This window comes from Phocoena phocoena, chromosome X (assembly GCF_963924675.1).
Source record: "Phocoena phocoena chromosome X, mPhoPho1.1, whole genome shotgun sequence".
Taxonomy (NCBI): Eukaryota; Metazoa; Chordata; class Mammalia; order Artiodactyla; family Phocoenidae; genus Phocoena; species Phocoena phocoena.
The window spans coordinates 129,555,552-129,569,206 of NC_089240.1; the positions used below are offsets into that span (position 1 = coordinate 129,555,552).

The 13,655-nt window shown below is 38.6% G+C and overlaps 1 protein-coding gene across 2 annotated transcripts in view; it reads left to right on the forward strand.

Annotated features, from left to right (window-relative positions):
* The window catches only part of BRCC3 (BRCA1/BRCA2-containing complex subunit 3), a 73,781-nt gene that overhangs the window by 10,068 nt on the left and 50,058 nt on the right, over positions 1 to 13,655 (forward strand). For both annotated transcript variants that reach the window (XM_065900786.1, XM_065900788.1), the window contains exons 5-7: positions 728 to 815; positions 5,255 to 5,343; positions 6,965 to 7,020. In XM_065900786.1, coding sequence (XP_065756858.1) covers positions 728 to 815; positions 5,255 to 5,343; positions 6,965 to 7,020 — 233 coding nt within the window. The remainder of the gene's footprint in view (positions 1 to 727; positions 816 to 5,254; positions 5,344 to 6,964; positions 7,021 to 13,655) is intronic.

The window sequence follows — 13,655 nt, forward strand, 5'->3', positions numbered from 1 at the left end:
CAGGGAAGTCCCTAAAAAGTATTCTTACACTTAGCTATACAGATAGGACTATTGGGTTTCAATGCAAGTAATTCACAGGAAAATGAACCAGCACTTTACAGTGAGTAGCAACAGAAGGGGACAGCTTCTTATCTCCAACCGAGTTCTTATCTCAAGTCAGAGTCTCAGACAGTTACGGTAAATTTTTATTTCCAGAACAAAGGAGAAAATGTTCTTTTGGGGGATATTTCTAGACAAATGGGGAGACTAAACTGGGGGTCTTTGTTCATTTGGTCTCTGAAACCACCCTACTTGCTATTGTTGACACTGGCAGCCTGCCAGAGAGAAATGAAATGAATTTTTTAAATTTTGTACTTTTTCAGGAATGAGGGTAGGTTGGGCTAGAGGACAGAAGATTACTCAAGTTAATAATGTGACATCCAAAGATTTAGAAGCTTCTTTTCAGATAGCACAGTGATGAGTATTTGAGTGATCAAGTATTAGCTAAATTGGATTAAGAGCATATAACTATATACAATAATGGAAACCAAATGGATTCTATTTAAAAAAAAGAAATACTTTTGGCTTTAGAAGGGAAGTCTGGGAAATTCTGGGCATTGACCTTTTTTCATTCTTTTGTTGACATTAAATTGTGATAGGTTTATTTTAAACTTCAGGTTGCTTTCTGAGCCTTTATTAGCATCACAAATTGTGTTCCCACAAGTTGAAAATACCTTGACAGACACACAGGTTGGCTGAACTAACTGGTCGCCCCATGAGAGTTGTGGGCTGGTATCATTCCCATCCCCATATAACTGTTTGGCCTTCACATGTCGGTAAGTATTATGGGATTGCAATGTTTTTTGTTCTTAGAAATGAATATCATTTTTCCTTCTCCATTACATGGGCTGTGGTTATTTTAAATCAAAATTTAAGTATCCTTACTTAAGCAGACGTCCTTATTTTTATTTCGCTGTTTTAAAAGTACTGATTTATGTCATATTGATTATTTTTAATAGAGATAAAATTTTGGCACTCCATTTTGACAGTATTCAGGAAATCAAGACTAAACCCTGACAATTGGCTGGTATCCAAAATAATGATAATAATAAATAAACTATAACTGAAAATTGCCGATTGTGACTATCACTGTCTAGTACACTACCATTTGGAAGAATCAAAGGTGTGAAGGGTGAAATTTATAAAACTGATGTTTACAATCTCTGTTTGACACATGGATCATCCTAGCTCTTGGGGCTGTCAACCTACCTCCTCGGCCCTCTAATCAGTATAATGTAACAAGATTGTTTTCTCTCTCTCTTTTTTTTTTTTTTGGCTGCGTTGGGTCTTCATTGCTGCGCGCGGGCTTTCTCTAGTTGCGGCGAGTGGGGGCTGCTCTTCATTGCAGTGCGCAGGCTTTTCATTGTGGTGGCTTCTCTTGTTGTGGAGCACGGGCTCTAGGTGCGTGGGCTTCAGTAGTTGAGGCTCGTGGGCTCAGTACTTGTGGCTTATGGGCTCTAGAGCACAGGCTCAGTAGTTGTGCACAGGCTTAGTTGCTCCACGGCATGTGGGATCTTCCCAGACAAAGGCTGGAACCCGTGTCCCCTGCAGTGGCAGGCAGATTCCTAACAATTGCGCCACCAGGGAAGCCCTGTTTTCTTTCTCTTTATCTTTACCCTTTTTCTCTAATCATGGTCACTTTTTGTCTCTATCTGACTCTTTTGAAAGAATTAGAATAACTTTACTTGCGGAAATGAATGTTTCCTCGTCTAACCCGTGACTTAGAGACCTTCCGCCTCATGGCAGTGAGGAGGAAACAGGCTCCCATGTGTTGAGTAAGTGGCAGTGCTGAGGTCTGAACCATATCTGTCTCCCAAGTCTGTAGCATTTGATACTGCAACCACTCTCTACTTCTTGAAACACTTCCCAAATAATCATGAGGAGTGTGTGGCTCCTAAGAAACTAAGCTGAGGTTCCAGCTGAAATACTTTGTGCAAAACCAGTCAGCTAATAAGTGGCAGAGTCAGTATCTCAGTGGAGGTTTCTGTGAATCAGGGGCCTTGGCATTCTCCAGCGTCTGCTTTGTCTGGTTAAGTGGGAATGCTATTTATGAAAACAGGAAATGGAGGAGGAAGCATAGGTTTGGTGGTGGGGAAAAAGATACATAGTTGAGTTATGTCATACCCATGCAACGAACTTACCCAAATTTTACCTATAGGACATGGCTTGCAAAAGAAAAAGGGAAGCAATTTAAAAAGCACAGCCTATTTTGTAAATCGCATGTGACTTGGCACTGTTTTTCAGTTACTCTTACATTAACTTTCCTGTCTTTGTAAGTGCATAGTAAAAGGAGACATGCGCCTGTAGTTATGTTCCTAATTATAAGATCTGCTTGATCCTTTTATAAGCAGGGAAGCACTGCTATGGTGGTGTCATGGTGTGTTAATTTATTACCAAAGTTGGTGGGTCAGATCAACCTCCCATGACAAATATAGGCTGTAGTTTTAATTAAGCAGTTTTCTATAACCAGTCATTTTTAAAAAGTACATTTCCCCAAACATTCTCTTCTAGAAGTTACATGTCAATACTCCTTAGAATCATTACAAACAAAATTTTTTTGATATTACAATACATTTCTATGCCCTTCTTTAGCAAACTGACATAGATGGAAGCTCTGTTAGGACCAGGGATAGAATAAGTGAAGGCTGAACCAAAATTTTATTGTAATGTGATGACTATCTCAGGGCTCATATTCTAAAAACACTTGTATATATAGTCTCTCATTCTTTTAAAATCCTTTATTATGAACTGGGGTCTGTGGTTTCTGTTTCAGGAAAATTTTGAGTCAAGAGTAAATGAAAGAATATGGTGCTCAGACTGTTCTACTTTTACACCAGGAAACGGGAGGTGTGATTCTTTTGTCCCTTCAGACTGTCTGATGCTGAAAGAAAAATTGGCACAGTTGCGAGAAGGTCTCTTGGATGGTCCTCATTTAGACTAAAGTGTATCTTTTGGATTTGGCATTTAGGAGGTAATTTGGAAGTAATTAAGTTACCTCAGGGAAAAATGTAAATCAGGGTAAGGGGCATAGGGTTTGTATTTTAAGTAACGTGATTAGGCCTCATGGAGAAGGTAACAGTTGAGCAAAAACCTGAAGGAAGTGAGAGTTGGCCGTGCAAATATCTTGCGGAAGAGCATCCCAGGCAGAGAGGAAAAGGCAGTGCAAAGGCCCTGAGGAGGAGCGTGCCTGGAATATTTGAGGAAAAGCAGGAGAGCCAGTGTGGCTTTGGGAGTAGCAGATTTTGTGGAGGAAATCAAGTGTGTGCTTTTGGACATGTTGAGTTTCAAATGTCTGGTAAGCAAGTGATGCTCACCTAGCCTGGCTTTGGTCTGTGACCAGTTCGATAAGGAGCCTACACCAAACAGAAATCCTCTATGTCGGGAGTCCCCTGGTGGCCTAGTGGTTAGGATTCTGGGCCTTCACTGCTGTGGCCCGGGTTCAGTCCCTAGTCAGGGAACTGAGATCCTGCAAGCAGCTTGGCATGGCCAAAAACAAAAAAAAATCATCTATGTCAACTTAGCATATTGTTTAGTTCAGCTTACATTTTTCTTAAGACTTTGTCAATGAAGGAAGCAGAGCATTAATTTCCATTCCAGCTCAAGCTCTTGTCTCCTTGTGAACGGGTAACAAATAGTTCATGGACCTACTGCCCTGAGGAGCACAGTATTAAGACAACCAAGTCTCAGTGTCAGGTACACAATTGGATATATGATTCGGCAGTTTGGGTAGAAGACCGGAACTAGAGTTTATTGAGTAGGAGTTGGGAGTGGCCAGTATAGAGATGAGATTTGAAGCCGTGGAACTAAATGAACTCCCCCAGGGAGTAAGTGTAGATGGAGAAGAGAAGGTGGCTGAAGACAGAGCCCTGGGCATGCCAATATTTCGAGGATGGAAAGATGGGAAGGATCCAGCCAGAGACTGGAAAAGAACAGCCAGGAAGTTAAGAGGACAGAGATGAGAAGAGTGGGAATGTGAGGCCAAGTGAAGATAGTGTTTCAAAGAGGGAGCAATCGGGTAAATTGAGAACCAAAAATGCATCATTGGTGATCTTGACAGAAGCACTTTGGGTGGCACAGTATGGATACTAATCCATTTCAGATTCAGCAGTTCATCAACAATGGTTGTGGATGGAACGAAATGTAATGAATTATTATGAAGTACCTCTGATGTGCTAGGCATTGTGCTAAAAACATCTGGCAACTTTTAAAATACAAAACCCTGAAAAAGTACGGATGATGTTTATCCTTACTTAACTGATGAGGAAATAGGCTTAGAGGTATTAAAAATTTTACCAAGGTCATATAGCAGGTACAGAGATCATTCAAGCAGTGCTGTTCATTTTCACCAACTGTTTCAGCCAGTATTTTTCTCATACTCTTTGCTGGGTACTGTTGGGCCTTACTCTTTACTTAGGAATATATTGGGTAGAGTCCCAATCCAGATCAATGCGAAGTATATTTAAGAACATATAGAACAAGCTAACTAGGCATAAGTCACCAGACCAAACCATGCTGTGCACTGTTTTGTTGTAATACCAGATCTTTTGTATCCATAAATAATGGTCTGAGTACTTCATATCTTTAAACTTTGCCTCTGTTCAGTTTTTGGTAATCTTTTAACTAATCCTTTCAAATGTTACTTGGTGCTTGTCTATGATTTCCTTTTCAAAAACTGTGTAACCATTTAGTGAGATTTTGTTTCTGTTCCCTGGAATGTAGTATTTAATTCTATTGTAGTCACTTGTATACAATAGTTTCCTCTGTAATAGTTCTACACTGCCATTCTTTAGTATCAAGTCTAATATATTCACTTCCCTAGAAGCTGTCCATCAAAAGGCTTATTCTAAGAAATCTTGCTGTCTCCTTCAAATGCCTTCCTTTCTTTTGGAGTCCTCCTGGAAGAAATTATCAGGTGTTTTTGGGATAATAGGCTTTCCATTTTTTTCTTTCTATGCTACATTTCATAGCAGGGCTAGTTGTGGGCTAGGCAGCCTAGAATTAGTAACAAATTTTATTATTTAATTGCCGACTCCTGTAGTATTTCACTAACCTAGTAAAATGTTTATACTTTGACAATAATATTGTCATTAGGATGTACCCCTGTTCTGCCTTTAGAATCTGAATCCCGCGAGGATTGTATGCTGCTGTTATCTTTATATTTTCACGTCTGGGAGATACAGTTTAACAGTAGATTTTTATTTTTGTTTATTTGCAGATGTTCGTACACAAGCCATGTACCAGATGATGGATCAAGGCTTTGTAGGACTTATATTTTCCTGTTTCATAGAAGATAAAAATACAAAGGTATTGTGTGTGTATGTGTGTGTCCATGTGTGTGTGTGTGCACATGCGCATGCGTGTGTGTATAAACACACAGACACAGAGAATAGAGAAAAATCTTTTTGCAATTTTAATAGGGTGGCCAGGGAAGGTTTCAATCAGGAGGGTCATTGAGTCAGGACCTGAAGAAAGTGAGGGAGCAAGTCTTGTGGATTTCTTGGGGGAAGAGCGTTCCAGGCAGAGGAAATAGCCAGTGAAAAGACCCTGAGGTGAGTGTGGCATGTTTAGGGGACATCGAGGAAGTCAGTGTGGCTGCAGCAGAGTGAGGCAGAACATGACTACATGTCCCAGCTTGCCTCTGTCAGTCCCAGTTCCACCCATTGTCCCAGTCTCCTATTCAGTTAGCACCTTTCCTTCTTGGAAGTGTCCTGGTAACATGGTAACCAGGACATGGTACCATGGTACCATGGTACCATGGTAACTCTTTGCATGGTAAATCATGTGGTCATCCTACAGTGAGGTCTGGAAGATAACTGGGGGTGGGGCTGGGGGGACAGGGAGGGAGGGGGTGCAGCGTCCATGGCATCCGTGAAACCAGTTAGGAAGCAACTAGTAATCTAGGAAAGAGATGATGGATGTTTGACCACGGTGGTAGGAGTGGAGGCTAATAACAGTAACAAGTGCTGCCATTTATCACGTATTGTATGGCACTTACTCTTTAGGTGTTTTACATAAATATACTCGAACCCTGACAACAACCTGGATCCCAACTCGGCCTTAACTTACTCAGCTCAATCAGTGGCTAGTCTTGCTATTCTATATTTAGAGTGCTTCTGTTTGAATGTTACGTTCAGATCAAGAGGTTTCACTATGTGTCACTTCAAACAAAAAGAAAATTTAACACTGCAAGTATGAATTTTGCCGATTTACCAAGTGTGTCCTCCTATTGTTTAGTACATTAGTTATATTCTCAGAATCTGTGTTAATAATGAATATTCTTCATAAAATCACTCTTTTCTGAAAACATTAAAGTTTACTCTCTTGAACTTCATACTTCATTTGAAATGCTTCTGGCTTTGTCATCATAAATTTATTGTCATGATAAATAGTTGTCGCATGAGTTTGTCAGCTTCCAAAAAAGGAGTTTCAATGGTCTCATTCTTAGTTTCTTGGTTCTCATGTTTGTGAGCAATTCTCTGCTGTCACATGAGTGGATGTTTGATTGTGGCCATCTCATGTTGACTGAGTTCTTTTTTTTTTTTTTTTTTTTTTGCGGTACGCGGGCCTCTCACTGTTGTGGCCTCTCCCGTTGCAGAGCACAGGCTCTGGACGCGCAGGCTAAGTGGCCATGGCTCACGGGCCCAGCCGCTCTGTGGCATGTGGGATCTTCCCGGACCGGGTCATGAACCCGTGTCCCCTGCATCGGCAGGCAGACTCTCAACCACTGCGCCACCAGGGAAGCCCTTGACTGAGTATTTGATCCTCCTTACAGAAACTGATTTATGCACAGTCTATCTTTGGAGTCTCTTCTAACCTTCCACTCCCAGAGGGGCCTTTGAGTTTTAGGTTAGAGTCCACTAAATTGCTATACCTCTTTCAATATTAACCCTCTGTGTGACCTTTCTTTTTTTCTTTCTTTTTTTAGACTGGACGGGTACTCTACACTTGCTTTCAGTCCATACAGGCCCAAAAGAGCTCAGAGTAAGTATGACAGAGATATATGTATGTATTGGTGGGTTAATCTCCATTCCAGGGAATTGATTGTTTTATTTCATTTTATTTTTCTCATTAGTAAGACACTGAGAATTCTATAGTCTTGCTTATACATGTGAACATCTCTGTGAGGAATTAGAATCTCTTTAGCATCTTGGATATCAGGGATCTAGAAAGCTAGGATCATACAAGCAAGGAGTCTGTTCATTGCAGTTACATCACCACAGCCCTGTCCCACATTTCCTTTCCTGCATTATTCTAAACTGAGTTGCACTGTTACTTTCCCTGTCTCTGATGAATTGTAAAACAAAGGCTGAGTGTGCAGAGTCTTATAGATTTGTATAAGCTCTTGTCTTTGTTGTGCCATAAACTTGATTTTAGAATTACAGTATCTCATTTAAATGTTTGCATAGCTTAGTTTCCTCATTTAATTTCACTTCAACCTAAATTAGCAAATACAGTAACTACTCCATGGTAGGCACCAAGGAGGCAGAGAGAAAGCCAAGTTCATTATCTAATTGGGTGACAGAAACAAAGAATGCCTTAAATTTTTTTCTTATAATATTTGTCAATTTATTATGATAGCATTGTTTGAAACAGCAAAGAATTGGGGAAAATGACAGATGTCTGTCAGTACAGAACTGATTAAATAAATTATGATGCATCTAAATGATGGAATAATATTCAGCTATTAAAAATATGAGGGGAATTCTCTGGCGGTCCAGTGGTTAAGACTCTGTGCTTCCACTGCAACGGGGCCAGGTTCAATCCCTGGTCGGGGAACTAAGATCCCACATGCCGCATGGCGTGACCAAAAAAAATAAGGATGCTCAGTAGTGATACATAAATATCTCCAAGATACACTGTTAAGTAAAAAAGGCAAGGTACAAGAACAGTCTGTATAGAATGCTACCATTCATATAAGGATATGGAAGAGAAATCTACTCATGACATACCAGTGTACTTGCTTGGAAATACACAGCATATCTGGAAGGAAACATCAGTCACCTCAGCAGAGAGGAAGTAGGAAGGAGGTGTGGAGACTTAATTGTACCTTTACATAGCTTTGGAATGTTGAACCATACACAAGTGTTAATTTTTAAATTTTTCATCAAAGTAATAGATGCACGTGCATAAAAATATCAGATGGCACAGAATTTATGAGAAATACTGTCACTCCTCAGGGGGAACCACTTCTTTCTCCCAATTTTGTTTTTAGTTCTTCTGTTGTTTACTTTGATATCTCTAAATAATATACTTTTGATACTCTTTCTTGATTTACTAATTTTAGATATTAATTATTCTTCTTATTATGTTATCTTGGTCTCACAAATGAGGATTTAGTTCACACCGCCCCATCTCCATTCTGCCCAATGTAGTTATATTACTACTTTTTGTTCTTCTGTTGTTACTTTTCTAATCTTAAAGTTTGCCCCTTTATTTATTCTATCAACAACAGACAATAGACAACATCTCTTGGCTCCCTAGTGTTACTTGCAGTTTTACCATAAACCGTTATATTTTCACAGTTGCAAAAACCTGTGTTCTATGTTGTAATCACAATTGTGTTTTCTGTGCTTTGTGTACTAGTTGATTCTAAGAATAGAAAACAAAATGTTTATATTGTTATGATTATATTAATATTATTCCATGTACAACCAAGCACTATAAAGTAGTACACTATGATTCCATTTCCTTTCCTGTATAGCTTTTTGCTTTTTCATGGGGTTTTGAATGGCTTTTTTCTCCCTTATTTCTCTGACTTTATCACCTCCCTGAGTTCCAGATTCCTAGGATCGCTCCCTAAAGCCTTCCATCTTCCTATGCTAATCAGGTCTCAGCTGATGTCTTGGGGCTTTCCTTCATTATTCTCCTGGGTTGGATCCATTGTTGTCTGGATTTCATGTCATTTTTCTTGGTTCACTCTGTCATTTTGCTGTTAAAGGCCCTCTAGTAACTTCCTAAGAAAGGTGTGCATTTGAGCTAAAGCTTCTGCATCTGTGCTTGCCTGAAAATGTTTTTATTCTTCATTAATAACCCTAATGGATAAAGAATTCTAAATTGACATTTTCCCCCTCAGAACATTAAAATTGAAAAAGTGACATCAAGAGAGAAAGTGACAAAAGAGAGAGTGACATCAACAAAAATGGCAGAGTAGGAAACTTCAAAAGTCCTCCACAGGGCTTCCCTGGTGGCGCAGTGGTTGAGAGTCCACCTGCCGATGCAGGGGACACGGGTTTGTGCCCCGGTCCAGGAAGATCCCACATGCCACGGAGCGGCTGGGCCCGTGAGCCATGGCCACTGAGCCTGCGTGTCCGGAGCCTGTGCTCCGCAACAGGAGAGGCCACAACAGTGAGAGGCCCACGTACCGTTAAAAAAAAAAAAAAAAGTCCTCCACAAAAGCAGTGAATAATCTGGCACAAACTGTCAGAATCAACTTTATTGGAACTCTAGAAACTAATCAGTATTTTATAGCAACCTGGCAAATACTAAATCCAGAAAAAAAACCACCAGAATCTCAGCATTTAAGTAAATCTCTGTCAAGTCACTAGATGGCTACTAAGCTAACAGGACAAGGACCTCAGTGGCCACATATAACAAAGAATATAGACTATAAAAAATTAGTTCAGGAAAGTCACTAAGCACACAAACAAAATCAGCTAAAACAAGCGGCACCAATAAACCCTGGGGAGGGGGTAGAATACGATTTCCATAGTTATAATATTCGAAATGTCCAGTTTTCAACAACAACAAAAAAGGCATTCACAGAAACAAATTATGGGCTGAAAGCATGAAAAATAAATTAATAAAAACATTCCTGGAGGAAGCCAAGAGGTTGGGCTTACTAGACAAAGACTTTCAATCAACTATTTAAAATATTCTCAAAAAGCTAAAGGAAATGATATACAAAGAACTAAAGAAAACCATGAGGATGATAGAGAATACCTAATAGAAAATATCAATAAAGAGAGAAATTATAAAAAGGAACCAAATAGGAATTCTAGAACTGAGAAGTACAATAAGGGAAGTGAAAAATTCACTAGATAGGTTCAACAGCAGGTTTGAGAAGACGAAAGAAAGAATCACCAAACTTCAAGAAAGGTGATTTGTATACATTTTCTGCCCCTTTCTCTATCTCATCCTCTACTGGGACTCCTATTATGAGTATACTTAGAGTGTTTTAAGATGTCCCACAGGTCTCAGGCTCTTTATTTTTCTTCATTCTTTCTTTCTTTCTGCTCCTCAGACTGGGTAATGTCAATTCACCCAGTCTGAGGAGCTAATTTGAACTAAAGTGTTAATTGTAATTCCAGGGAAACCGTTAAGAAAATAGAGATATATAGTAGAGAGAGAGAAAGGAAGGAAGCAAAACAGTGTACTAGAAAATGTCTTTCTAATACAAAAGGCGGTAAGGAAGAATTGAGGAACAAAAAATGATATAAGACATAACAATTATAAACATATATGCACCTAACAAAAGGACCCCAAAATATATCACACAAAAATTGACAGAACTGAAGGGAGAGGTAGACAGTTCAACAGTACTAGTGGGAGACTTCAACACCCCACTTTCCTTAAAGGATAGAACAATTAGAAAAAAAGTAATGAAACAGAAGACTTGAACAACACTATAAACAAACTATACCTAATAGACACATACAAAATTCTCCACCCAACAATAGCTGAATACACTTCCTTCCCAAGTGCACATAAAACATTCTCCAGGATAAACCACATGTTAGTTCACAAAACAGGTCTCAATTTTTGAAGACTGGGATCATACAAAGCATCTTCTACAAAGATGGAATGGAATCTGAAATCAGTTACAGAAAGAAATCTGGAAAATTCACAAATATGTGGAAATTTAAAAACATGCTCTTAAATAGCCAGTGTTTAAGAGAAAGAAGAAATCACAAGATAAATTAGAAAATACTTTGAGACTAATGACAATGAAAACACAACATACCAAGATTTATGGGATGCAGCAAAAGCAGTGCTCAGAGGGGAATTTATAGCTATACATGCCTACTTTAAAAAAGAAATACCTCAAATCAGTCTTTAAGGTATTTCTAACTCTGTGCTTGAAGGAACTAGAAAAAGAAATGCAAACTAAATTCAAAGCCGTTAGAAGGAAGGAAATAATAGAGTGAAGACAAACAAAATAGGGAATACAGAAACAATAGAATCAAAGAAACCAAAAGTTAGTTCTTTAAAAAGATCAACAAAATTGACATATCTAGCTAGACTGACAAAAAGATGAGAGAAGAACCAAATAACTAAAACCTGAATTAAAAGTAGGGACATTACTACCAACTTTACAGAAATAAGAAATGATTATAAGGTAAAACCAAACAATTGTTAGATAACCTAAATGAAGTGGACAAATTCCTAGAAATACACAAATTGCCGAAACTGGCTCAAAAAGAAATAGAAAACCTGAACAGACCTATAAAAACTAAATAGATTGAATCAGTATGCAAAAACATCTCAACAAAGAAAACTCCAAGACCAGATGACCACACTGGTTAATTCTGCCACACATTTACAGAAGGATTAACACTAATCCTTCTCAAAACTCTCCAAAAATAGAAGAGAATGGAGCACTTCTAACTCATCTTTGAGGCCAGTATTACCCTGATACCAAAGCCAGACAAAGATATCACCAAAAAAAATATTACAAAGTGATATTCACTATGAATACAGATGCAAAAATCCTCAACAAAATCCTACCATACTGAATCCAATAGCACATTAAAAGGATTATACACTATGATCAAGTGGGATTTATCCCTGGCATAGAAGTGAGGTTCAACATAAGAAAATCAATTGATTAATATTCCACATTAACAGAATGAAGGAAAAAACCCACAACTGATGCACAAAAAGCAAAATTTCAACATCCTTCCATAATAAAAATACTCAGAAAACCAGGAATCTAGGGAACATTCCTGAACATTTTTGGGCTTTTATGAAAACCCACAGCTAACATTTTACTCAATGGTGAAAAGCTTTCTCCCATAAGATGAGGAACAAGACAAGGATGCCCACTTTTACCACTGTTATTCAATATGTTACTGGTGGTTCTAGCCAAAACAATTAGGCAAAAAAAGAAATAAAAGGCATCCAAATTGGAAAGTAAGAAGTAAAACTGTATTTGCAGATCATGTGTTCCTATATATAGACAATCTGAAAGAAAGCCCCCAAAGCTACTAGAGTTGATAAATGAGTTCAGCAAGGTTGCAGTGTTCAAAATCAGTGCACAAAATCAGTGTGTATTTCTACACACCAGCAATGAACAACGTAAAAAATAAAACTAAAAAATCCAATTACGACAGCATACAAAATAATAAAATACCTAGGAAAAAATTTAACCAAGAATGGGAAAGACTTGTAAAGTTAAAACTAGAATACATTGGTGAAAGAAAAAACACCTAAATAAATCAAAAGATATCCCTTGCTCATGGATTGGAAGACCCAATATTGTTAAGATGACAGTACTCCCCAAAGATTCAATAAAATCTGTATTAAAATTCCAATGGCCCTTTTTACAAAAATGGAAAAGATGATCCTAAAATTCATAAGGAATTGCAAGGTGCCCTGAATAGTGAAAATAATATCGAGAAAGAAGAATAAAGTTGGAGGAATCACGCTTCCAGATTTCAGAACTTACTACAAATCATCACTAACCAAAACTTTGTGGACCTGGCATAAGCAGAGACACAGAGACCAATGGAATAAAATTGAGAGTCCACAAATAAACCTGCATATCTGTGGCCAACTGATTTTCAACAAGGGTGCTGAGGTCATTCAATGAGGAAAGAAGAGTCTGTTCAACAACTGGTGCTGGGACAACTGGTTATCCACATACACTATACATAAAAATTAACTCAAAATAGATCAATGACCTAAATAGAAGAGCTAAAACTATAAAATGCTTATAAGAAAACATAGGGGTAAATCTTCATGATGTTGGATTTGGTAATGGAATCTTAGATATGACACCAAAAGCATGAATAACAAAAGAAAGCAGATAAATTGGATTTCATGAAAACTAAAATCTTTTGGGCTTCCCTGGGGGCTCAGTGGTTAAGAATCCGCCTGCCAATGTGGCGACACAGGTTCAAGCACTGGTCCGGGAAGATCCCACATGCTGCGGGGCAACTAAGCCCATGAGCCACAACCACGGAGCCTGTGCTCTAGAGCCCGCGAGCCACAGCTCCTGAAGCCCATGCGCCTAGAGCCCATGCTCCACAACAAGAGAAACCACCGCAGTGAGAAGCCTGGCACCACAAGGAAGAGTAGCCCCCACTCGCTGCAACTAGAGAAAGCCCGTGTGCAGCAACAAAGACCCAACACAGCCAAAAATAAATAAGTAAATGTATTTTTAAAAAAACCAGACACTAAAATCTTTTCTGCATCAAAAGACATTACCAAGAAAGTGCAAGGACAACCTACAGAATAGGAGAAAATATATGCAAATCTTAATATCTGAATGGGTCTAGTATCCAGAATATATAAGGATCTCTTGCAGCTCAGCAACTAAATGACAACTCAATTTAAAAATGGGCACAGTACTTGAATAGACATTTCTCCAAAGAAGATGTACAAAAGGCCAACAAGCA